General features: G+C 50.9%; 9 protein-coding genes across 9 annotated transcripts; 6 read left to right on the top strand and 3 right to left on the bottom strand.

The window, feature by feature from the left end:
- Positions 1–671: 671 nt before the first annotated feature.
- ALTATR162_LOCUS7995 (uncharacterized protein) lies at positions 672–3,354 on the top strand (the record flags this gene model as incomplete). Its single annotated transcript, XM_043315624.1, has 3 exons — positions 672–2,453; positions 2,501–2,519; positions 3,032–3,354. The coding sequence occupies 3 exons, from the start codon at positions 672–674 to the stop codon at positions 3,352–3,354; spliced, it is 2,124 nt and encodes a 707-aa protein (XP_043171559.1).
- Positions 3,355–4,240: 886 nt separating this feature from the next.
- On the top strand, positions 4,241–5,495 carry ALTATR162_LOCUS7994 (uncharacterized protein; the record flags this gene model as incomplete). The annotated part of the gene is made up of 3 exons (XM_043315623.1): positions 4,241–4,302; positions 4,355–5,253; positions 5,302–5,495. 3 exons carry the CDS (start codon positions 4,241–4,243, stop codon positions 5,493–5,495), a joined length of 1,155 nt encoding a protein of 384 aa, XP_043171558.1.
- A 2,136-nt stretch (positions 5,496–7,631) lies between these two features.
- On the top strand, positions 7,632–9,948 carry ALTATR162_LOCUS7993 (uncharacterized protein; the record flags this gene model as incomplete). The annotated part of the gene is made up of 2 exons (XM_043315622.1): positions 7,632–8,164; positions 8,229–9,948. 2 exons carry the CDS (start codon positions 7,632–7,634, stop codon positions 9,946–9,948), a joined length of 2,253 nt encoding a protein of 750 aa, XP_043171557.1.
- Positions 9,949–10,602: 654 nt separating this feature from the next.
- Positions 10,603–11,540, top strand: ALTATR162_LOCUS7992 (uncharacterized protein; the record flags this gene model as incomplete). The annotated part of the gene is made up of 3 exons (XM_043315621.1): positions 10,603–10,773; positions 10,862–11,082; positions 11,132–11,540. The coding sequence occupies 3 exons, from the start codon at positions 10,603–10,605 to the stop codon at positions 11,538–11,540; spliced, it is 801 nt and encodes a 266-aa protein (XP_043171556.1).
- Positions 11,541–13,087: 1,547 nt separating this feature from the next.
- ALTATR162_LOCUS7991 (uncharacterized protein) lies at positions 13,088–13,757 on the top strand (the record flags this gene model as incomplete). The annotated part of the gene is made up of 2 exons (XM_043315620.1): positions 13,088–13,390; positions 13,443–13,757. 2 exons carry the CDS (start codon positions 13,088–13,090, stop codon positions 13,755–13,757), a joined length of 618 nt encoding a protein of 205 aa, XP_043171555.1.
- Positions 13,758–14,973: 1,216 nt separating this feature from the next.
- On the bottom strand, positions 14,974–15,843 carry ALTATR162_LOCUS7990 (uncharacterized protein; the record flags this gene model as incomplete). Its single annotated transcript, XM_043315619.1, has 1 exon — positions 14,974–15,843. One exon carries the CDS (start codon positions 15,841–15,843, stop codon positions 14,974–14,976), a length of 870 nt encoding a protein of 289 aa, XP_043171554.1.
- Positions 15,844–16,348: 505 nt separating this feature from the next.
- On the bottom strand, positions 16,349–17,133 carry ALTATR162_LOCUS7989 (uncharacterized protein; the record flags this gene model as incomplete). The annotated part of the gene is made up of 2 exons (XM_043315618.1): positions 16,349–16,902; positions 16,947–17,133. The coding sequence occupies 2 exons, from the start codon at positions 17,131–17,133 to the stop codon at positions 16,349–16,351; spliced, it is 741 nt and encodes a 246-aa protein (XP_043171553.1).
- Positions 17,134–18,320: 1,187 nt separating this feature from the next.
- ALTATR162_LOCUS7988 (uncharacterized protein) lies at positions 18,321–20,497 on the bottom strand (the record flags this gene model as incomplete). Its single annotated transcript, XM_043315617.1, has 3 exons — positions 18,321–18,435; positions 18,502–20,162; positions 20,213–20,497. The coding sequence occupies 3 exons, from the start codon at positions 20,495–20,497 to the stop codon at positions 18,321–18,323; spliced, it is 2,061 nt and encodes a 686-aa protein (XP_043171552.1).
- Positions 20,498–22,205: 1,708 nt separating this feature from the next.
- Positions 22,206–22,473, top strand: ALTATR162_LOCUS7987 (uncharacterized protein; the record flags this gene model as incomplete). The annotated part of the gene is made up of 2 exons (XM_043315616.1): positions 22,206–22,310; positions 22,363–22,473. 2 exons carry the CDS (start codon positions 22,206–22,208, stop codon positions 22,471–22,473), a joined length of 216 nt encoding a protein of 71 aa, XP_043171551.1.
- Between the last annotated feature and the right edge of the window lie 385 nt (positions 22,474–22,858).

Here is a 22,858-nt window from a genome sequence, read left to right as displayed (position 1 = left end):
TAGTCTTGCTGCACTCTTATTAAAATATAGTGAAAACTGGTCAAGTGGCATAGAGGTCGCGTGTGCCGAACTCCGCGAATTCTGATGCGCCGTCAGCTGAAACGAGCATGACCCATTTTGGGCTAGACGTGAAGTTCAGGCGTCCGGCGCAGCATAAGCAAGTCACGCTCGTAAAGCCAGCTCATCTTTAGCCTCTTCGGAAGCGACTGTATTTCGAGGCAGGCAATTCAATGATGGAAATTTCGTTGACTTGTGCGATGTAAGTTCGAGGAGGGTAGTTTTGACCGCGCTTGGAGGTTGGAGAGGTTTGAATGACCCCCCTCCCCCCACGAAAGAATCCCTACCTCGGAACCGACGCGTGTCCGCCACGACGCAACCTTCCATCTCACTTCTGGATAGACCAGCGCCTTACATCAGAGCGCCTTTCCGATTTCATCACATACTAGCAGTCTATGCGAAGAAGGCACCATATCGTGCCCCCGAACTTACTCGCCTGCGCGATGTCAGGATTGACTGTGGGGAGAAGAACGCGGGGCGTGCAGTACACCTCGGAAGTACAACCTACATGTCGCACGAACGTAATACTGGCAGCACATATTTGTGTATGCATGTCTCAATATCTCATAAAGATCTTCTAGTACCCTGCAAGATCAACTCACTGAAGTCTCAACATGACATACGACATCTTCAAACCTCATTGGTCCAGGTACCTTGGCCCCAACTCTCCCGATCCCCACAAAGACAAGTATCTGTCTCACGACGAAGCTATATTCTCATCACCTTTTGGCCCATTTCCACCGACACCAGACGACCTTAATATCCACGAACTTTGCTTTCCGCCAAACAATCCATTGCCTGAAGACTACCCGCTATTCATCAACGCCGTCACAGAAGAAGTCGTCACACTTCACAGCTTCTACGCGCGGGTATGTGCATTGGCGCGTGTCTTCAGATATGATGGACCAAACCCGATAGGTCTGGGAAAGAGCCCAGTGGATGACAAAGAAGATGGCGAGATCCTAGCGCTGTTCTCGCGAAATCACCTGCATTACCCGATGGTAGCGCACGCATGTTTTCGATCGGAGTTGGTTTTTGGAGGAATCAGTCCAGCGAGTACGCCATATGAGCTATGGTGGGTATTGAGGAAGATGCAAATTACGAGTATCATGTGTCATGAAACGCTGCTGCCAGTATTGAACGAAGCGCTCAAGCTAGGGTCTGGTGACGGCGACAATCTGCCCCTCAAGCTCAAGTTAAATCCTCAGAAAGTCATAGTACTGAGCGATGATCCTGGACTTGACACTGTATCAGGACACCGTACCATCGAGTCGCTTGTAAGAGAAGGTTCGCACTTGCCGGAGCGACCACGGAAGCTACTTGGAGGAAACCGCATGGCATATCTGTTCCAGTCTTCAGGAACCTCCGGCCTACCCAAGGCAATGATGATCACACATAGCAATGGCTATCACTCCGGGATGCAGACGCTTATCACCGCCGTACAAGCTGCGTGTTTCGCAGGAGACGAGCCGTTGACACCCATCACTATGCTCGGCGTGATACCGATGTATCACTCGTACGGCATGATCATCTGGATCCTTCGTGTCAACATGATCAGACAAACTAGCATTATGCTGCCAAAATGGGACCTCGAGCTCGCTCTAAAGAGCATACAAAAGTACAGAATTACCCATCTTCCGCTCGTACCACCTCTAGTTCGTCAACTCGCTCAAAGTCCATTGACTGAGAAATATGACTTGAGTTCCGTACTTGGCGCATCGAGCGGAGCTGCATATCTGCCACCGGATGTCGCATACCAACTAGCCAAGAAGCTACCACAAGGCGCGGAAATGCCAGTACCAAGTGGTTATGGCCTCAGTGAAGCAGCCAGTATTGCGAGCCCGGCTGCGCATGGTATCTTCGGATTGGAGCCTGCGTTGCCTGGCATGATTGGTTATCTACTTCCAGGTATGCAAGCTCGGGTCGTAGACCCTGATACGCTCAAAGACGTACCCAAGGGTGGGAAAGGCGAACTTTGGGCTAGTGGAGCAGTCGTCACCCCCGGCTACTTCAAAGACGCCAAAGCCACAGCTGATATCTTCACCGAGCCTGGCTGGTTGCGCACGGGAGATCTGGTGATGCGCGACGAGCGAGACCGTATCCATTACCTGGATCGTCTGAAGGAGATGATTAAAGTCAAAGGTCTACAAGTTGCTGCCACTGAGGTTGAGGATACATTGCTCGATCACCCAGAAGGTCTTGTGCGCGATGCATGTGTAGCAGGCGTCGATAACGGTCGCGGTGATGGTTCTTTGTTCGTCAGAGCATGGGTTGTACTTACTACTGAGGGACAGAAGCAGGCAGAGGAAACCGTTTCAAAGAAGCTACATCAGTGGGTCGAGGGACGCCTGAGTCGACACAAGTGGCTAACTGGCGGTATTGAGATTGTTGATTCAGTAAGTGCTTGATCAACATGAACTGCAAATGCTAATGTTGTCCTCAGATACCCAGAACCCCTTCAGGTAAGATGCTGAGAAGAGAGATGCGGGATCAGTATCATGCACGCGTTAAGCATAGTAATAAGGCTAAACTATAGTCATTATACCGACTGTCCCTATAAATAAAATTTGGGAAAACAGCCAGCTCCATGCATCTGTCAAGTATCACTCTACGTTGAAAAGGGGTGTCCATAATCATGTTGTTCATCAAATATGTGTATAGGTTGTGAGGACGTTGAAGTATGAGGTAGGTTTCATTATTCGTGTGTGATTTGCGCAAACGAGCTGATGGTGAGTACCTTGGATATAAGAATCAAATCCAACCCCCGTACCTCTCACCCCCGTCCCAAGTGCTAAAGCCGTGAAGAACACGATACGGACGCTAGTTTTTATCTCTTGACTGTAACCGCAAGCGCAAAGGCTCTAATTCGTAACTGTATCGAATGGCCTCTTGTAAGCGGCAGTCCATGCATCATCTTGTCGCCATCGTCCTACAGTTACAAGCTACTCATCAAGCACTTCACTTTGGGCATTAGATCCCACGACAGACTTCTGGAAGAATTCAAGATGTCCATCCGCAGCCGATCGTGAGGTTGGTTTGCGTAATGTTGATAGTGACGACGTGTACAATTCCGTCGAACTTTTCTTTGAGTTCTTCTTCGCTCATGTCTGCTTGCTGACGCAACTTGCGAAGGTCGCGTACCCTGATTGCGGCGTTGTGCTGATTCTGGCGCTTCGCGAAAACATCGCTCGCAAGATGCTTGACCTCAATCGTGAGAACGGGAAAGAAAAGCTGCTTGTCGCCCTTGAGTGGAAGAAAAAGCGAGATTCCTTGTCCACGCAAGTACTTATTGCGTAGAATGCGAGAAACAGGGTCCAACACGCTAAGACGCTCATATGATGCAGACGGTGACTCACATTGCGCTGTTGATTTCCTTTAATCCACCTCAACAGCAGCAGCAGCTTCCAATGTCGGGCTTTGGACCGAAAGTGAAAGGTCTGGAGTCACACAGGCGGACGGGTTTGTAATCATGATCGACTGAAAGAGGTGGGTGTCCTTGATACCTACCTAGGTAAGTAGCAATCTCGAACTGGAGCGACAGGACAGAGTGAGTTGTTTAGTCAGCCCTATCCTTGGATACCCAAGCAGAAGATGAGGATCCACTTTTTCTCTTTTTTCTTCAAAATCGTTGAATTGAAGTACTGCTGCTAAACGTCTCTCGCCAGTTCCGTTCATGTTGGCATCCGTCTACGACGCGTTCGGTATGCTACAAGAACACATTCGTCATGAAGTAGGCCAGTAGTTGGCTAGATATTAGAAGGGATTGCCGTGTAGCCCTGATTACATGCGACATGTGAGGTTTCTAAGGCAACAGAGGCACGAGACTGAGGTCACCGCATGGCGTCTTGTTCAAAGCTTGGCGCCAGCTTCGGAGATAGGCGTCCATCCCAGCCCCTTCACAACCACTCCTTACTCATCAACTCCACCTAACACGGCATTCACACTTTAAGTCCGCCATGTGTCGCGACGCGGGCCGTGTGCTCCTTTAGGCACCGGTGATACGACGGAGGGGTAAGAGTGGGGTTAAGATGTGGCGCTTTGCCCGAAGTTCGGTGGGCGTCATGACGTTGGAGCTCTGCAGCTACAAAGATCAATCTCCTGACGCCGCTGAGCGCTCTTCATCGTTAAATCTATAAGTTCACCATCGATCTATTGAGAGACTAATACAACGTCTATCTACATCATGTCATCACCAAAGACTGTCCGCTGGGGTATCCTCGCTACTGGAGGCATCGCCGTCACCTTGTAACTACCCCGCGCCATACCCCACTGAAGCTGTTTACTAACATAGGGACAGTACCAAGGATCTGCTTTGCGACCCTACCACACGTGGCGTCAAGCACCTGAAGCACACAGTCATCGCTGCTGCCTCGTCGTCCTCCGAATCGCGCGCGAAAGACTTCTTGAAGGAGGTGGGCGCACCCTCCGAAGCAAAGGCATATGGCTCCTACGAGGAGTTTGTGAAGAACCCTGACATCGATGTCGTATACATTGCTACACCACACTCGCACCACTACCAAAATGCTATGCTCTGTTTGGAAGCTGGCAAGAACGTGCTGTGTGAGAAGGCATTCACTGTCAATGCCGCCCAGGCGCGCAAGCTTGCTGAGGTCGCAAGGTCTAAGAACCTCTTTCTGATGGAGGCTGTATGGACACGCTACTTCCCACTCTCCATCTACGTCCGCGAACAAATCACTTCCGGTCGCATTGGACCCATTACACGCGTCATCTCGGATAACAGCATGGCGCTCGATCCCGAGAACAACTTCCCAGACGGCAAGAACCGTATGGTGAACCCTGATCTGGCAGGTGGTGCTCTACTCGACCTTGGTATATATGCCCTTACCTGGGTCTTCCAGACCATTTACCACACCCAGCCCGAGAACTCGCGTCAGCCACCCAAGCTAAAGGCTTTCGTCAAGAACTATGAGCCAACAGGCAAGGCCGACGAGCATAGCACCATGATTCTGCAATTCCCACGTTCAAAAGACCAAGGCGGCGAGGTCCATGCCGTAGCTACAACCTCGCTTCGCGTCGCCACAGCACCAGGAGGCAACATGGACCAACCCTTTGTCCGTATTCAGGGACCCAAGGGCGAGATTCAAGTCTTTGGACACTCCTTCCGTCCCCTCTCTACCAAGATCATCGACTCAGAAGGCAAGGTTGAGTCGAAAGAATTCCCCATCCCGGGCCCAGGTAAGGGAAGTGGCTGGTACAATGGCTTCGGTGGCTCACTGCAATCAGAAGGCGAGGGTCAGGGCATGTTCTGGGAAGCTGATGAGGCGGCAGATGCCATCATCAACGGCAGGAAAGAGGGTAGGTTCCTCGGCCTCGATGAGAGTGTGTTGATCATGGAGGTTATGGACGAGGTGAGGAAGCAGGGCGGACTTGTGTATCCTGAGAAGATCGAGACCCTAGACTACCCCACGCAGTTGTAGGTCTAGATTGATAAGTGTTGGATGAATGAATTTGTCTCCAACATGATGTAGTTGATGTCGAGCACCCAATTCAAGTTCAATCTATTCTTACCACTGCTAATGCTTTGACAGCAAATATGCGTTTTCATGCTCGTTCGTTGTATTTTACGGTAGGAGAACTCTAGCTCCATTATGACAATTATAGAAAGGGTCATCGTGTCAAGATCCCTCACAGCGGCGTAAGAGGTACCGTATTATGCGGGGCAGGGAATACACCAAAAAGACACAAGACGAGCCAAGCAGCCAATTCTGCTTGATTTTGATCGTCATCGGCGGGTTGCCTCATCGCGACTCCGACAATGCGGCACGTCCAGAAGCAGAGAACGAATCGAGCTACAAGGGCGCACGTCGGTTCATGCGCAACATGCGCAATCCATCGTGCATACCCAGCGAGGGCGCCAATGCGTGATTGAGGCGCGGCACACACTCGCTTGTCGAGCAGGGATGAAACAGGAAATCAACACGAGTCCACGGTCAATGTGAATACGCACGACACCCATGCAGTCGAAAGCCTCTGTTCTCGCGCTACGACCGAAGGCAACGATATGCAAACGCTGCGGCATGAGGGCTGGATGGTTGACGTATCTTTGCTGTAATCGTCAGCGGTTGTCCTACGAGTACAAAGAGCTTCCGGATCTAGCTTGTGGATCTCGGTGTGAAGTTTCATGAGGGATTGCTCCATGGTTAGTTCGATAAATTACGAAGTGGATGTCCATATGCGGTATCGACCATATGGCTTAATAGCAATTTCGAGCCGCAGAAAACGTGCATTCAGCCCAAGATGGAGTGAGTCCGCGCGTTTTGAGATTCAACGGCGCCACGATAAGCGACAACTCCATGAATCAAGGTTGACATAGGCAATGTGTAGGTCAGCCAATGACCCGTTACATATCCTCCGGAGACGTCCTTGTTTTCTCGCGACTTACATGTTCTCTACACATGATGGGGGCCGAAGACCATCTTTCATACCTTGCCTACTACGGTGGCATTGCCTACATAGTAGCTATCCTGCGCGTTAGAAGCATCCGAATGGCACTGCGCATGTGGGATATCTCGCTGGTAACGTTAGTAGATATCTTCTACACTTGTGATGTAGCTTTCGTCTGCTATACGGCGACCAAGGGGCTAGCCAAGACAGCCGTATTTCTAGAGCTGAAGACGATATTTACTACGAGGCTTCGTGGTGTCGTTTTCTGGATTGTCCTTGGATCTCTCGTCGCCAATGGGCTCATCTACACGGCGGTGCCTGTAGTTTGCATTTCTACATGCTGGCATAGAAAGGAAAGTGGAGACATAGTAGTGAAAGGAAGGGATTCCAATATAATGAACATGGCGACGGGCGCTCCGAGTATTAGCAATGACGTGGATGCATTGATCGTATCGGTGTAGGCAACATGGCAGGTGAGCATCGAATTGCGACAGCAGATGGCCGTTTTAGTCGTCTTTGGCATGGGTGCTATGTGGATCTTTCGACTGTCTGGAACGCCGAGCATTTACTAAATCGATTCAGTGCAATGGCGGTTGGTTGTGCCGGACTGCATTATCGAGTCATTCTTATGGGGCAGTCGTACTATACCTGGCTGGTGAGCCAAAGGGGCTTGGTCTGGTAAGTCTCGTTAGTGAAGGACAAGATTCTTGGGTCATGTTGGCAGAGAGATCCCAGTATGACCAAGACATGTTTAGTCGTCCAGCCGTGCTTGCCAAGGTGCATTCGAGGTTGTACACGCTTGACAGGTATCTAACCACGGATGCTAATGATGACGCAGACGAGACAGAGGGGAGACGATACAACTTGGGGTATGGAGCGAGGGGTAGATGGTGTTGTGTGTTTGACATGGTCATTGATGCATGGCTATTCGCCGAGCTTAGGCCCATCAGAGAGGAGACGGCAGCCTCAATTACCGAACGACCGGGCGGAACGACTATAGCGCTTGCACCCTGCATCGCCATCGCAGAGTAGTTCGGGGGCGCAATCGCAGTCCCATCATCCACCGGCACAAAGAGCGTCTCAATGTGTTCGCAGTGCTCTCGAGACGTGCGCGCCATGCTTCTTCTCCCTGCGCCTTGAAATTCCGCCGCACCTACCCGCACACGTCCATGTCCGCCTCCACACCCGCACCAACGAGTAGCAGTCATGCAAGCAGCTCGCGCCGAGTACCGCTTGACAAGCGGAAGCGTACCGAGACGAGTTGCGACAAATGCAAGTCGCGCAAGCAAAAGTGCCGAAAGGAGCCTGGCCAGGATGCGTGCCGCTACTGCATCGTGCACAACATAGAGTGCTTGACGACGCAGCCGCGCAAGAAGAGACTGTATGGAAGTGTCGAAGGTTTGGGCACTCGTCTGGCGCTGCTCGAGGCGCTGGTCAAGGGGCTGCTTCCCGAGGCCGATGTATCCAGTACCGAGGCGTTGCGACAGCTTGCGACCTCGCACGGCATACCGCTGCCAGATTCCACGACCAACGACGCCAACGGCGACCACGATGACAGTGGCGAGGGTGAAGGAGACGACACCGTGTCGCTACTCCCCGACCAGCAAGGGCAGGTGCAGTTTATTGGCCCCGGCAGCTCGCTCTCCTTCCACATCAAGCTGCGCACGCTGGTCGGACGAGGCGCCCAACGCGAGTTTGTACTGTCAGTCACGTCCCTGCATCAACGCTGTGTGAGGCGCGTACTGACTTCCTGCACCAACATGTAGATTCGGCAAGAATGCAGCCCAGGCATCGTCGCCAACAGGAAGCGACGACCAGCGCATTTCGCCAAACCCGGCCGCCACGTCAAACTCGACCCATAACTCGGTTGCCATTCATGGCCGACACCTGAATCCCAGCGAAAGACCAAACCTCGAAGTGCTGATACGCGCCTTCTTTGAACACATCCACCCGGATTTTCCAGTCCTACATGAACCTTCGTTCCGCGAGGCCTACGAAGCGTGGTTAGTCAACCCCAGAAACGCTGACCCGGCCTGGCTATGCAGCTTCACGTGCATGCTGTTACTCGCTCGACGCGTCGCGCGCATCCCCTTCCCAGAAGACCAGGAGCGACTATGGTGGCAAAGGACACAAACACTTCTCCCGGTCGTCATCTTCACTTCCAGCATCACAGCTATACAGGCTCTGTTACTAGCCGCTATACATCTTCACAATACCAACCACAGGGATGCTTGCTGGAACCTAACAGGCACCGCTGTTCGTATAGCATTTGCCATTGGACTGCATCAGGACAAGGTCAATACTGGCCAAACACCTTTGGCTAGGGAAGTGCGCAAGATTCTGTGGTGGACGTTATACGCCTTTGAGACGATGCAAGTGTCTTCCTATGACCGTCCGAGTGCCATCGAGAACCCAGGCGCAAAGATCAGTTGTCCCAACGAGAGGATCATCGGCGGGCCCCCTGACATGTTCGCATGCTCAACCCGCTTGTTTATGCTGCTCGGGTCAACGTGTCGCGCACCCAAGACAGTCAAATCCAACGCCAGCGACGAGTCCTATGTTGGCCCATTATCACCCGCTGCGGGCGTGCTACGTGATCTGGTCCGATGGAAGGAGACATTACCCCGGCACCTGCATTACGAGGCCGTAGATGCCTCGCCTCCTGCTATGCAACGACCACTGTTGATGATACATTCTGTCTATCACTATACGACCATTGTGTTGTGTCGCTCAGCTCTGCTTGCACGCGCTTCTAGTTTGACTAAAAACGGCCAAGATCCAACAAACTCCGCTCTCACTGCCATGGCGGAAGCTTGCTCTGAGTCTGGCCGATGTCTGGCCAAAGCCTTACTAAAACTCGAATCTTTTGGCAAATTCGATGCCGTCTATTCTTGTGACGTTTGGTACATGCTCGCATCAAGCTCAGTACTAGTTCTTGATCTTGTGTGCTTGAACAAGCTCGGAGGTATAGACATGTCCGAGTCACGCATCCTGTTATCTCAGCTCGCAGATCTGGCGCAGCGGCATAGGCGAAATCCCTACATGCCCGGAACCATTGAGAAATTCGCATCCCTGGTCCCAGAACTACATTCCATGGCTGACTCTCTAGCTTCCCCTGTCAGATTCGCAGACTCAGAACTGGAAACCCACGATACAGGGCCGCAGAGTTCCCTTCCATCGCAGCAATTATCGCAGGCGGACGCTGTGCCGCACATGTACCACCAATCGCCGCCTGGTGTGGGCACATACATGTATGCAGATTCTATGCCAGGCCGCATATACCCTGATCAGGCCTACATGGGGCCGGCCATGCACCCTAACGCCCGGTTCGATAGGACGACGCAGTTGCAGTTCATGGACTTTACCATTAATAACATTCACGAGTGGAACTGGGCGGATATTGGGACTATGGCTGGCCCCGAAGGCGTTCCGAACATGCCTGGAAACCCTCATGTACATGGACCACAGCCAACAGGGCCGAATTGACCACTACAAATACCTTCAAGAAACAATCTTGAGGAATAAGCCCCTTCATATGTGAGAGCGAGTGCGAGCTGAACATGCGACTGGGCACTGTTACATCCTGACCGCCTTTGATGATTGGGTTTGAATGCATGTATATCAAACCATGCTTACTCTTTCTCTACCGGAGAACCCGGCAAAGGTCCAGCGATACGGTTCACGAGTGCTCGAGCGCAAACAAGAGAAAAGGCTTATTTTTTCGTCCGCTTTTCCCAGCTCAATTACTCGCAAACCTAACCTTGAATCACTGGCAAACAGGGGTAAGGCTCATAGGGCTGAAGGACGGCATATCCCGCAACGGCTTGGCATACGCCGCGCCAATCACGTCTCATGTGAGTAGTTCGCACTCGCACTCGCATCATGTCGTACTCGGACTCTACATGCCAGGAAGAACTGTAACAACGCGTACGAGACGGCGGAGTATACAGACTCACGTGGTGATGGATGTAAGAAGCGTAGAGGAGAATGTATATTATATTCCACAATGTATCCTTCTCTACAATCACGCAGCGCCGAAGATCAAGCCTCCAACGTCGATCAGCTACACCACGACTGACTTACGATACGACTTTTACAAACGATTGACCAACTTCGAAGTCAACACTCTCGTCCGAAACCATGATGGGAATCTCCAGAATCCTCGATATGCCCATCTTCAGCAGCCGCTTCAAGTTTCATATCCACATCGCTCAAGTCGTGCTCGTGGTTGCAGCTCTCGGCCTCACGGTTCCTCGTCTCTTCATGAACAATGTGCCGCGTTCAAGATCAAGCACAATTGCTTTGGGAATGGTACGTTCTACTCTGGGTGTCTAAGGACGTTCAGAAATTCTGTAAACTTCATTTATCTTTTGATCTGGTTACTAACACTTGTGCCTAGGGTGCCAAATCCCTCATCCTACTCGCCTACCTCATATTCTCGGAACGTGTTTCTCGTTTCCAACGTTGGCATAGCTACAAGGCGCATGCGATTATCAGCTGTCTCGAGGTCGTGTTCTGGAGTGCGGTCGCCGGCTTGATGTTTCAGGCCAATATGGACTATTGCAAAGGGATAACCTGTGGTCTCAGTTGGGTGGTGATTGTCATCGCCGTGATCATCATGTACGTTGCGCAACGTCCTCCAATGCTAGTAGGAACTAACATGACCTAGTAACTCAGAGATCATCTGTTCTGGAATCAGCATCAGAGAGTTTCGCGAGTGGAAACAAGCAGGAAAGCCAAAGTCAACGAAACCTCAGCATGCCCGTCGCTCTCCGTTCGACGATGAAGAAGCGATGCAGACTCAAACCCATCAATTGAAAGATGCGCCAGTCCAAGCTGCCGAACGAGCGTACATCCAATCTGAGCAACGAAATGCTCAACCCAGCCAATCTCGACCCCACGGCGAATCACTTCGGGAGACCCAGAACGCACCGCGATCCCACCGCCAGGAACGTCAGCATCGCTCCCGTAGCTCTGAGCATCGTACACGTGGGCGAGAGGAATTTCATATGCATGAGATGGAGCAACCACCTCGGTATCCGGGACAACAGCAATATACGCCGAGGGGATCGCGCTAAATGTTTGAGCACCGCATGAGGGCGGTCATCATCGCTCACGAGCCAAGTAAATCCGGATCACATTCGTGATGCGCCTCTCATGTCGTCCGCATGCTAGAACTATGTTCATGTTGATTCTAGGATTCCGGTGGATCGATACTGTATTCTTTTTTCTCTAGTGTGTCTTATTTCCTATGTTACAATGCTGGTGTGTAGAAGAACGTTCTGAGCGGGTGCAAAGGAGTATAGAGTTTTGTAACAAAGTTTCCTTGAATATATCTCGATGCACGCGCGTCTTAAACATTTTAACTGCAATAGAGTGGTGAAACCATACTTACTGAATGGGAGTTTGTCATGTTTTGCTTTGTGACTTCCTGGGAATATGACTGCATTTTGAAAACACCGTACAGGGTCATGGCTGCATCTTGTAGAACAAGGGCCTGTCTTCGACGCGTCAGTTTCAAAGATATCCGCTGTGTTGGGCTCAACGCGTCGTGCATGACGCCAAAATTTTGCCTGGTGGACTTTGAACCTCCAACATCATCTCTCATCTCATTCCAAAGCAACCATGGACACTACATCACGACACACCGCACCACTGTCATCACGCATGATAAGTCTTGCTAACATCTCTATCATGCGCGCTTCGTCGACCGTCGCCATCTTCCAGCCGCGACGCGTTCCTGGTGTCCTCTGGGCAGATGAATGCCTAGTACAGTATCCGCTCTGTCCTTTTACTCAACCTTACTCTTGTTTCATCGCTGGGTTCTTGACTCTGTATATTCTTTTATTTTACCTCGAATATCTCTTAGTTCGTCGTGCGATGTATTCTCCATACGTATCGAGAGATGGTCCCGCGGGATGGATGAGAGTCACTTCTAGCTGATTGAATCTGTTTTTGCTGTTTTGGGTGCTGTGTTGTTGAGTCCTTCTTCTCAGGCTCTCGTCCGAAGCGCAGTAGTGCGGTCTCGTTTTCGTTCTTCTGGTTTTCAGGCGCTCTCCTGTGCTATGATTCTTCGCTACAGTATGCTTCAACATTCACTACGCTAGTAATCGGCACCGCGAGAACGGTGATCCGTGCTCTCCATATTCGCTGCTCCGCGTAATTCGGAAGACTACCCCCGTTGAAGACACTGTCTCCGAAACGATGACGCTCCGTAGCGACAGCCATCCAACTTGGCCGTCAGCTGTTTCTAGTGAAAACGCATTGTCGACTTTGCCAGGTGTCATTCCTCGAAACACTACCCCTGCAACTTTCAACGCTCATGTTGGCACACCGAGTACATCGACAGCTGACAAAGCACATAGACACCAGCAGAGACGTGCGAAGAATAAGGGAGACAGTAAGCTCACTATAGCAACGAGGAACAGTGGCCAAGAGATTTGTTGGCGAGTCTCCTGGACAACAGCGACGGATCAGTCGGGGTATTTAGAGAGCTTCACGATGGCTTGGCGCACAGGCATCCCAAACATACGCCCTGCATTTAGCTAATGATAAGTAGACTAAAGCTGTTCGCCAAGACCATACTCTATGGTTGTCTGAATGCGCGTCTCGTATCATAGAAGCCATGGTCGGTCATGGCTACTTCAGCGATTACCGCTTCGATAGCAACAAACTCTTCAAGCATGCAGAATCCGCCAATAACATCAATCGATCAAAGTCATACCATATCCAAAGCCTTCACGCGGTCACCTTTCACGTCGACGTGTATGACCTTACCATGGCGAAGCAACAAAGGAAAGCACTGGAGGCGATGACACCGCAGATGGAAAACCCGGAATCTCTCGCAGGGGCAAGTCAGATGGCTGGGATCAAGCTCGTTCTGCTACAAGCAGCGTGGAGCCTGAGTAACGAGCAAGGAATCGCTCCAGTTAGGGCGCTGTTATCCAAGAGTCCTCGTCCTCGTCCGCACTGATACTCAGGGCTACTACTGGAGGTGTCGACCACACGTCTACGCCCAGCTCTCCTCGCAGCACCTCCACTATTACTGCGCTGACAGGCTCATCCGCAGGCCGTTCTCGAGCTACAACAGCAGATCCCTCAACAAGCCCTTCGACCAATCCAACAACTCCGACGAGATAGAACTGAGCGGCGATGACTATGATGTCTCATCTTCGGCTGTCACATCTCCAACGTTATCTCATGGAAGCTTTGTGGTTCCACCAGACCCGCCTCACAAGCGCCAGGAGCTTGATCGACACGAGCGTGTATCACTTCGATACATTACTGAGGACTAGGCGGGTGATAATTGATGCTTTATATATACCATAGTTCATTGTGTAGTTGTTCGTGGAACCTGTCACTCATACTGTAGCCGCCTTTGCCTACCTTCGTGTTTCTTGGTGCTTGTTTCTTCACCTCCATGGTAATCTGGACAGAGGGGTTTGGCGCACGTACGATACCTATGTTTAGGCGGCTTACCGACATCTGGTCTCGGGACGTATTCATAGTACAGGCTATAATACTTTCCGATGTGCATACATAGTAATTCTAGCATCAGATCGAGCCGGCCTTCTCTATCCATGCAACCTACATGATCGCGCATAAACTCAGGATCACACTCTCGCTAAACTTTGCTCTATTAGACATGTTTTTCGGTTTCTAGGCTCTTTAACATTCGTCGCCGTATCAGTGTCCACATCTGCTTCTTACGAAGTGCGCGCAGCCGGACTGGGTAATAGTTGTATGTCTTCCGCTTGCGCTTCCAAAAGTCTAGTCATGTAGCAACTAATTCGTGGGAACGGAGCAAGAGCTTTCATACAAGGGTCTGGAGTAGAAGAAGACGAAGTCATAGTAAAGTTGGACTGGAGACAACTCGAGTTGGTAGAACGACAATTGTTTCTTGGTGTATGTCTGATGCATGAAGTCTGAGGCAAGTTTGACGGCGAAACCTTCAAGTTTTCGCTGCGACTAAGCCACGAAAGGCTGGAAATCTTCGGTCCCCCAACCCGGCTTTACATGCGAGATTCAAGTCGTGATGACCTCAATCAAGGAAAGGACACACGTTCAGCTCATGATTTGATAGGGCTTAGCTGTCAGCAGATCAGGGTATGACTTGGTTACTTCATATGAGAGATAACGAATAACCCTTTGTCGATGATACTTTGACTACACACACCAATGGTAAGGCCGTATCCTCCCACGTGCGCTCCTTTTTCTCCCACTTGCCGTACAAGCTGCGCCTGGTGTGAGACGTGATTGTATGGCCAGCACGTAGCGCACACTAGACGGTTCGATCAAGGTCGTCTCGCCACAATCCAGTAATGCGATTTTCGACAGCATTGCGATGCTGGCATCTAATTCACCGCGAATAGGATGACATCGAGCGTGCTGGTACTACTTCTGGAGGCTGATTCAGTAATTTGACAGTCGAAGACGATAAAGTGCGCGCTGCCATAAAGCATTTTCCCAATACATCTGCTCCCAAGACAATAGTCTTAATTCCCCCTTCCCTCAATCGTCCAGCAGCTCCGGCCAGATCTCTTTCTGCTCTTTGAACGATTCATCCCCAAGGATACCGCGGAACGCTACTTCGGCTTCCAATAGTCGTGCCTCGACATCCCTTCCCCTCATCTCTTCATCGTCGTCACTGCCACAGCTATCATTGCGCCTCTCCAATGCATCAAGCATCGCCTCACCCCTCGTCTCCAGCTCCTCGATACGTTCACTAGCCAGTGCAAGAGCCTCTCTCAGCGTAGCTTCGGTGTCTGCAGCTGCTTGGGTGGTGGCTGACGTACTCTGAGATGCATACCTTTGCAGTGTGGCCTTCAATCTCAAATTGCGCTGTTGCACCTTGTCCTTGGTACGGTCGCTCTTCTTAATGCGGGCGACGGTCCGTACAGCATCATTGAACTGGTCTACAAGCTTGTCGTGCTTGGAGACGAGTACCTGAAAGCGCGAGTAGAGCTGTTTGCCAGCTGTTGTATCCTCTTCATGGCGGAACCGGAGTTTGGCATTCTCCTCCTCAATCTCAGAGGTACTGCGGACTTGGTCTTCGAGGTCTTTATGGGCAGCTTTGAGATCCTGTTCTTGCCTTAGAGCAAGCGAGCGCCAGTTGTCCCGATCACGACGTAGACGAACTGCAAGTGACTGCACCCAAGGCAACTCATCCAGGAGGCCATGTTTGGATCTTGAAGTTGTCTGCGGTGACCTTGGAGATGGTAGGGAATGTTGGTGGTTGGCGTTGGCACTTCCCTCACTTGGTCGACGGTATTCGAGAGTCATTGGGTTCACGGGCGCGGAGACATGTCGCGCGAGCGATCGTACGAGTCGCGACTTCGGGTTTGCGGTATCTGCAGGTATATCAGACATTGCGGCTGCCATGTTTATTGTTGTTATTGTTGACGATCAGATACCGAAGGGGTGTGAGATACGTTGAAGTGTGGCAAGGGTTGCAGATAATGGTGGTGATACAAAAAGAAGGTGAGACAAAGAGTTTGGACCGCAGGGCCGAGCGCAAAACGTCACTATATATCACAACTCAACAAACAATGTGCTGTTTGAATGCGGGGTCGGTGGAAACAATAGGTGACGGTCGATGCAGCGTCGTGTCCTGCATAACACGTGGTCACGTGCAGGCGCGATTCTTGATTGCTGCTTCGACATTTACTGTGGACTCGTCAGTACGAACAGACACCCATCGTGAGTGAAACACGCTGGGTCATTGAGATGAAACGATAGATATAGCGCAGGAAGACCCGATATCGAAGAAACAAATCAAGGATTATTCGGCTCGCCAACGACACGACGACGAAGACACCATCACTTACCAACATGAACGCCGCGCTACGGCCCAAAGTACAATACACTTGATGAAAACACCTCAACCTCAAACAGCCATGGCTGCGGCAAAAGCACCCACAGCACCTCCTATCAAAGCCATCGCATTTGGAATTGATCCAGCAGGTGCAAGACCAGTGCTCGGCGTCGCGACGGCACCTGATCCAGACCTCGAAGGCGATGTCGCTACTGTTCCTAGGCTAGTAGGTGACGGAGTTCCAGTTGCTGAAGCCGATCCTGGTGAAGACGCACCGCTTGCAGTCACCAAGGCCACCACCTGGTACACCTCCAAATCCTGTATTTCGCTCTGCGACAGGACGCTCGATGTAGCAGTTTCAGTGCCCAAGCTCGGAATGGATCCACGATTGGTAACATCGCAGGTTAAGTCTGCTGTTGTCATCGCGCCTTGCCAACTGCAGGCCATGTCCACAGTCCATGCACCTGGCGTCGGATCCGTGAGATGCATCTCATACGTCTCAGGACCTTGTAGGATGGTGTAGGGCTCGCAGAAGGAGTAGTCCTCGCTGGAAGCATCGTCCTGACGGCGCATACGAGGCGCGGGTGTAGGCGTTGGAGTCGCATCAGGGTCAGAGGGGTTGCTTACTGGAGATGTTAGCACAATCTCTCTACAATGTTTCGCAACATACGCATATCGGACGGCACCGCAGAGATACCAGCTCCGTCTGAGGGGCAGCTGTTCTGGTAGGTTGTCGCGCTTGCGTCGGAACCTAGCACGGTGAGGGTGCTATCGAACTGGAAGAAGTTGAGAATCGTCGCAGACTCCTGCGCGATGGCAGCGCCGGCAAACAACGCGACATATCTGGAAGAACGCATGTTGACTGTGTGATAAGAATGGAATTGGAGAGACGCAGTGCTGCTGCTACAGCGAAGTAGGCTTGAAGTTATACAACATTTCCTATCTACCGCACGGCTCGCAGTCAATACTCCATTGCCTTGCCCGAACAGACGCCACCATTCCTTGCAATGTTCAAGCGACGAATCGCGACCTTGTCGTGCCTGGTATTGGTGATGATGCATCAGCAAATACGCGAGGCGACGAAACGCGCTATCTGGTTTTGTTGCTTGATAATCTCAGGGGCACGCACGTGGCTGAATAGTGCAGACTCATTATGACAAACATGTTACGAGAGCATGGTAAAGCGGGGGGATCATTCAGGATACGAGAAGGAGGAGGCGGTTGACGCGACGCGACGCGATGCCTAGAATGCGGAGGTGGGTTTGCTGAAAGCTTATTTTTCAAGGCTGGCTGCTTAATTCAGTCGATGCATTTGAAGAGGCTGCATTAATGCAGCAGAAGAAAAGAAGAACTAAATCCAGCTCGTACTGCATGGAATACTGCTAATCCGAACATGATTCAACACGCGGCAGAGATACTGCCCGAGTGTCCCAGTTTCGGAGAGATCTTTTGCCTTTTCTTGTCCAAAGCGCGAGGCAGGTGTAAAGGAGGATGGCACCTCTACAAGTCTCGAGACGCTTCTCAAGCGTGCATCAGATTCAAGACTCACACTCGCGTGAGTGACTGCGAAAGAAGCAAGAGTATGGAAGAAGAAGGATAGCGGACTGACTCTGAAGTCTGACATCTTGTTGAAGCCGAGAGGGCATAATCAGGTTCCAGCGTACTGTTTCCCACTCCGCATAGGGTCGCTTCCCTCTCCGACATTTTTCTTCCGTTCAAACGCTGGGCAAAAAGAGCATTATATGTCTGCAAAAAAAGGCAAAAATATGTTTTTCCGACACCGGGAATCGAACCCGGGCCTTGCCGGCACTGTACAGTGAACTGACTCTGCAGATGAGAGCGGCAAATCCTAGCCACTAGACCATATCGGATATTGATGAAAAGAAAAGAAAACAGAATGTATATGAAAAGAATGAAAATTTTCTGACGAAAAACGAGGGGTCGGGCGGTAACAAAAAGTTTGCACGACGTTTGACACACTACCCACGAGCACTATGGAGCACGCAGAGTGGGTTTACTCATTGGATTAGGCTATTGGGAAACACTAGGCATCATTCGTTATATCGTTAACATAGAGCAGCGCAGTGACGGACAGCTCTCCAGAACTACCCTGGAAAGTAGGCTGGAGGCCAACAGGACCAACGGCAAACTCCATACGCCTATCCTAGATCGAAATGCGCTTGTGGGCAATCTGAACGCGTATAATGGAACGACCACTCACTCACCCCATGACTGGGGTATCTGCTCTCTCCGGCAATGACTGCGCGATTGGAGACAATCCGAGGAGCTTCATGCCATTCTCCAACACAACCGCGGTCGCTTGATACAGCGCAGCAAAGCCGGGCGTGACCTTTCCATCTTTATCACCCTCAGCATCGTCGTCTTCGTCCTCTGCGAGGCACTCAGTGAGCTGCTCAATCACACTAGCGAGATATGTAACTACTCCAGCTGGCTCGAGCGAGTGGTATGTCGCATTCACAACTTCTGGATACTGAGCCAGAACACGTAAAAGATTGGTCGGGTCTTCTTCAGCCAGCGTCACGAAGTCTTCGTCCGAGAGTTCGGCTCCGGTGTCGGCACCTTTGAGTAGTAGACGGAGTTTCGCCAGCCAGTACTGCAAGTCTGGTCCCGATCCGAGCTTGAAGGAAGCCATCGTACTGGTGTCGAAGGCGTGTGTTGTGGTTAAGCGAGTGGAGAGCTCTTGCACGAGCAGTGCGGATGTCGCCAGTCCTTCCTTGGTATCGTCCAGACCACCAATCGTTTCGAGCTTCTCAGCATCAGCTTCTGAAAAGGCTGCCATCGCCTCCTCACACGCATCCAGTATGCCCTGTGGTTTATAACCTTTACCAAGCGTCGCCGCCATCTTAGACGTCTCACTGAATTTGACATGATGAAGCTTACCAGCGAGCTCTTTCATATCAAGTGCTTCCAAGACCTTGATGAGCTGGGTGAAGTGCACACTATTGTCGCTGGCAACCACGTATATCATCTTGTCGAATGAATATTTCCTCGAGCGTTCGAGGACGGCGGCAAGGTCTCGGAGGAGGTATGTGCTGCTGCCGGAGCGATCGCGGATGATGGCCGTACCAGCCTTCGCACCTAGGTTTTGCATGTGGATGATCTGGGATCCTCCACTCTCCTCCGATATGCCCTTATCCTTCAACATCTGTTCGACTTCGACCATGGTATCGGGTTTGATCTGCGACTCGCCAGAGTAATCATCGAAGCGGACGCCTAATCGCTCGTAGAACTTGGTGTAATTGTCGATGTTGACATCTCTCACGCGCTTCCAAAATGCTACGAGTTCTTCATCACCCTCCTCTAGCTTCTTAAACGCTTCATTACGTTCTGCGAAAATGCCCTTGCTTTCGATCTCGACTTGCGCCTCTCCCTTATCCTCCCCTTCCTTCGCCACCTGGTCGCGCGCTTGCTTGCTCGCGACTTGTTCCGGCCTGAAGTCTTCTTCAATCTTATGGTAGACATCCAAAAGGTGCCCGATAGGATCCGCATTATACGCCTCTTCCGAGCCGTACTTCGACCATCCAATGTACAGCAAGGCGATCGGCTTGCCCCAATCGCCAAGGTAATTGATGCGCGTCACGTCCCATTCCATCAGCTCGTGCAATCGGCCTAGGAATGCACCGACAATCGTGCTTCGCAGATGCTTTCCTTGGAATTCGCTAGTGATGTTCGGGGAGGAGAGCTCAACCACGAGCTTCCTGCGCGCATCGTTCATGGTGGAGGAAGGTAAGATGGAGCCGTATGCGCTCTTCCTATCCAATATGTACGGTAACAAAAAGCGCGGAACCGCGTCCAGCTTCAGAAAGAAACGCAGGTGTACACCATCGGGCAGAGGAGGGTCAAAGAGGCTATGGTCTGTAGGAAACTGTCCATAGCGTCAGCTAGGTATACGCGATTGTGAAGAGATGGGAAGACCTTGTTCATCACATCTGCCGATATCTCAGCTGGTTTGCACCCTGGCCTTAGTCTTGGAACGGTAACAGACAGGTCTCCACTATATATGTTGTTCGGCCATTGTATGGACTTGACTGCATCTTGGATATCACACTCCGCGAGGACTGAAAGAAGTTGCGCCAGCGATACACGAAAGACCTCGAGAGGGTTACTGAGAACCTTGGATTCAAGAGAATATGTCTCCGGTTTGGATACGGAGAGACCTTCCAGTAGACTTCTCAGGCTGTCGAGGTCGAGGGTTGACATAGTCGACGTTTCTGGTATTCTATCTTATCACTCAGCAAATACTGATGAATTTTGTTTGCCTCGCACCTAATGCGATAGTTTCCACGGTGTGCGAAAGAGATTTAGACGAAAGAACAAGGTATAGAGTCTCGAAGCATTGAACTGCACTGTTTGTCGATAGCTCGAGATATTCTGAGTGCCTTTGACAACTTCCAAACTCCAGCCTTGTCCGGATGTGGCCCTCACAATGTTAGGCATCAGCCCACTATCGTGGTCGCTTGGGATTGGTGGTTGGTTGCATACGATAACATCAGGCATGCACAATTCCTGGGTGGCAGCATTCATTGGATGGTGAACAGCTGACTGACATACAGAGTTGTTAGTGATATTACAACAGTAGAGAATCAGAGTGAGACTCTTCCATAGGATGACTGTCGTCCGAGCGAGATACCCAGGTGTCTTCATGCACGGCGACCATCGCGCCAATGTTGTGACTTCCTACGGTTTATGCACCGGTGTAGGCGTCAAGCAAACGCTGCTGCTCTTGACAAAGGTAACTCACCTGGGCAGTACGTCCTGCCGCCCAGAAGTTGGCACATCTGATATACTAATTCCTCAGTCGACCATGGCTCGTAGATCTCTCTCGGTCATGGTCCAACCTGTAATTCATCTGGCCCGGCGGTTTGCAGCACTTAGCCACCGAGGTAATGGCAAATCGACTAAACGCGCAATGTCGTAGTGGGTACAGCTTGGTTTGCAGGGTAAAGCCATACCCCGCTCAGCCGCCCCGCTCCGCCATTGATGACCAGGCATGATACCTAGGTAGGCAGACAGACTCCGCGTAGAGAATCCTGACGTAGTTCTATGTGGCGCGACAATCGGTCCGGTTCGACGGCAAGAGTAGATTAAGACGATAACGATGACGTGCAGCAGATGAAACGCGTCTAAGCACGCGTCAGGGCACTGCGTATGTAATCACTTCAGGCGTAAAGTAAAACACAACGTCCATTGCGATACCGCCAATCCAAAGATTTACCCGCGATGGCATTGGCTCCATATACCAGCCAAATGTTTCCACACTTCCGGTGAGTTCGGTGAACTGCCCACCTCACAAGGCCTCACCGCCATAATCATGTGCCGCCATACGAGTGCACAACATGCCGCCCATGCGGATACCAACAGACTTTTCTGCTTGAAAGTTCTGTATAATCTCTGAGGGTAGCGGAAACATCTCCAGTCACTATCGGATTCATCAGATGCACCCCGTGCCGGTCACACTGTGCGCTAAGATAGTCATTTATGTACCTAGGCACCGAATGAGTGATCGCTACCTACCACTCCGCGACTACATGCGGCTCATCAAGCGTTAGGCCATTGGTCTCGGTTCTCGTGCCTCAACTTACAGCACGTCCTGTCATCGAGTATGTATACACTAGCTCAGCATCGCGCAGCTTACATATCTTGCAGGTTTCAACCTTACGATACCGCTGCTGTTGCATCGTCATCTATCCGAAGCGTCTATCTACCTACCTACCCTACCTTCGCTCTCGACCTACCATCTCAAGATGTGGTAGCCCCTAAGACGTCCTGCAAAGCACTATACTACAAAGGCAAGAAGCGACTAGAATATAAGCAGGGCTCATGGTCTAAGGCGCAAGGCATTTTCTGTGTATTTTGTACAGCTCTCGAGACGCGATAGCGCAAAGATACTTGGTTCTCGATTTGCAACATGGAACATACATACGGACATAGCCGTTACTTGTACCCAACGGCTGCAGCTCATGTTACCATTCAGTATATGGCCAAGGAGAAGTACTTGATTATTTGGCAATGTGTGAGCGACTCGTATAGGACGAAGTCCAACTGATTATGCTGACGTGTTCTAGTGCACTTGTGGCCGTCCTTCGATACCCGAACCAAACGGAAGTATCTGTCCGTCGTGTGAACACGCTCAGTGCAGCGACTGCAAAAGGAAGAAACTACAACTTACATCATGAACAGTTCTCACATGCGTGAGAGAGCAAGAGCGTTTTGTTCCTTGTCTATGCTGGTTAGAGGTTTCGGTGCCATATCCAAGTGTATGTGTTAGTATCTACGAACCTCTTGCTTAGGCAAATGGGTCATATCGTAGTTTGTTACGAGCATTCATTCTGTTATGTGGCACATAGTCGCAATTTTGATTTGCATACTTTTGATCGGTTTCGTCCGAATCTGGCGAATTGCAAAACTTTATACCAATACGATTTATATGTTGTAAGAGGATAAATGCTATCATTTCATTCGGATCAGCATGTAGAAGGCCAAATGGCAATGTCACTGCTAGGAATAGATAAACTTTCTCAGATCATACATAATCATAAACATCATAATTCATTAGAAGTG

This window comes from Alternaria atra (assembly GCF_907166805.1).
Source record: "Alternaria atra isolate CS162 genome assembly, contig: 28, whole genome shotgun sequence".
NCBI lineage: Eukaryota > Fungi > Ascomycota > Dothideomycetes > Pleosporales > Pleosporaceae > Alternaria > Alternaria atra.
Note: the sequence above shows the minus strand (reverse complement) of the source record. Positions and strands in the feature narration are given on the sequence as shown.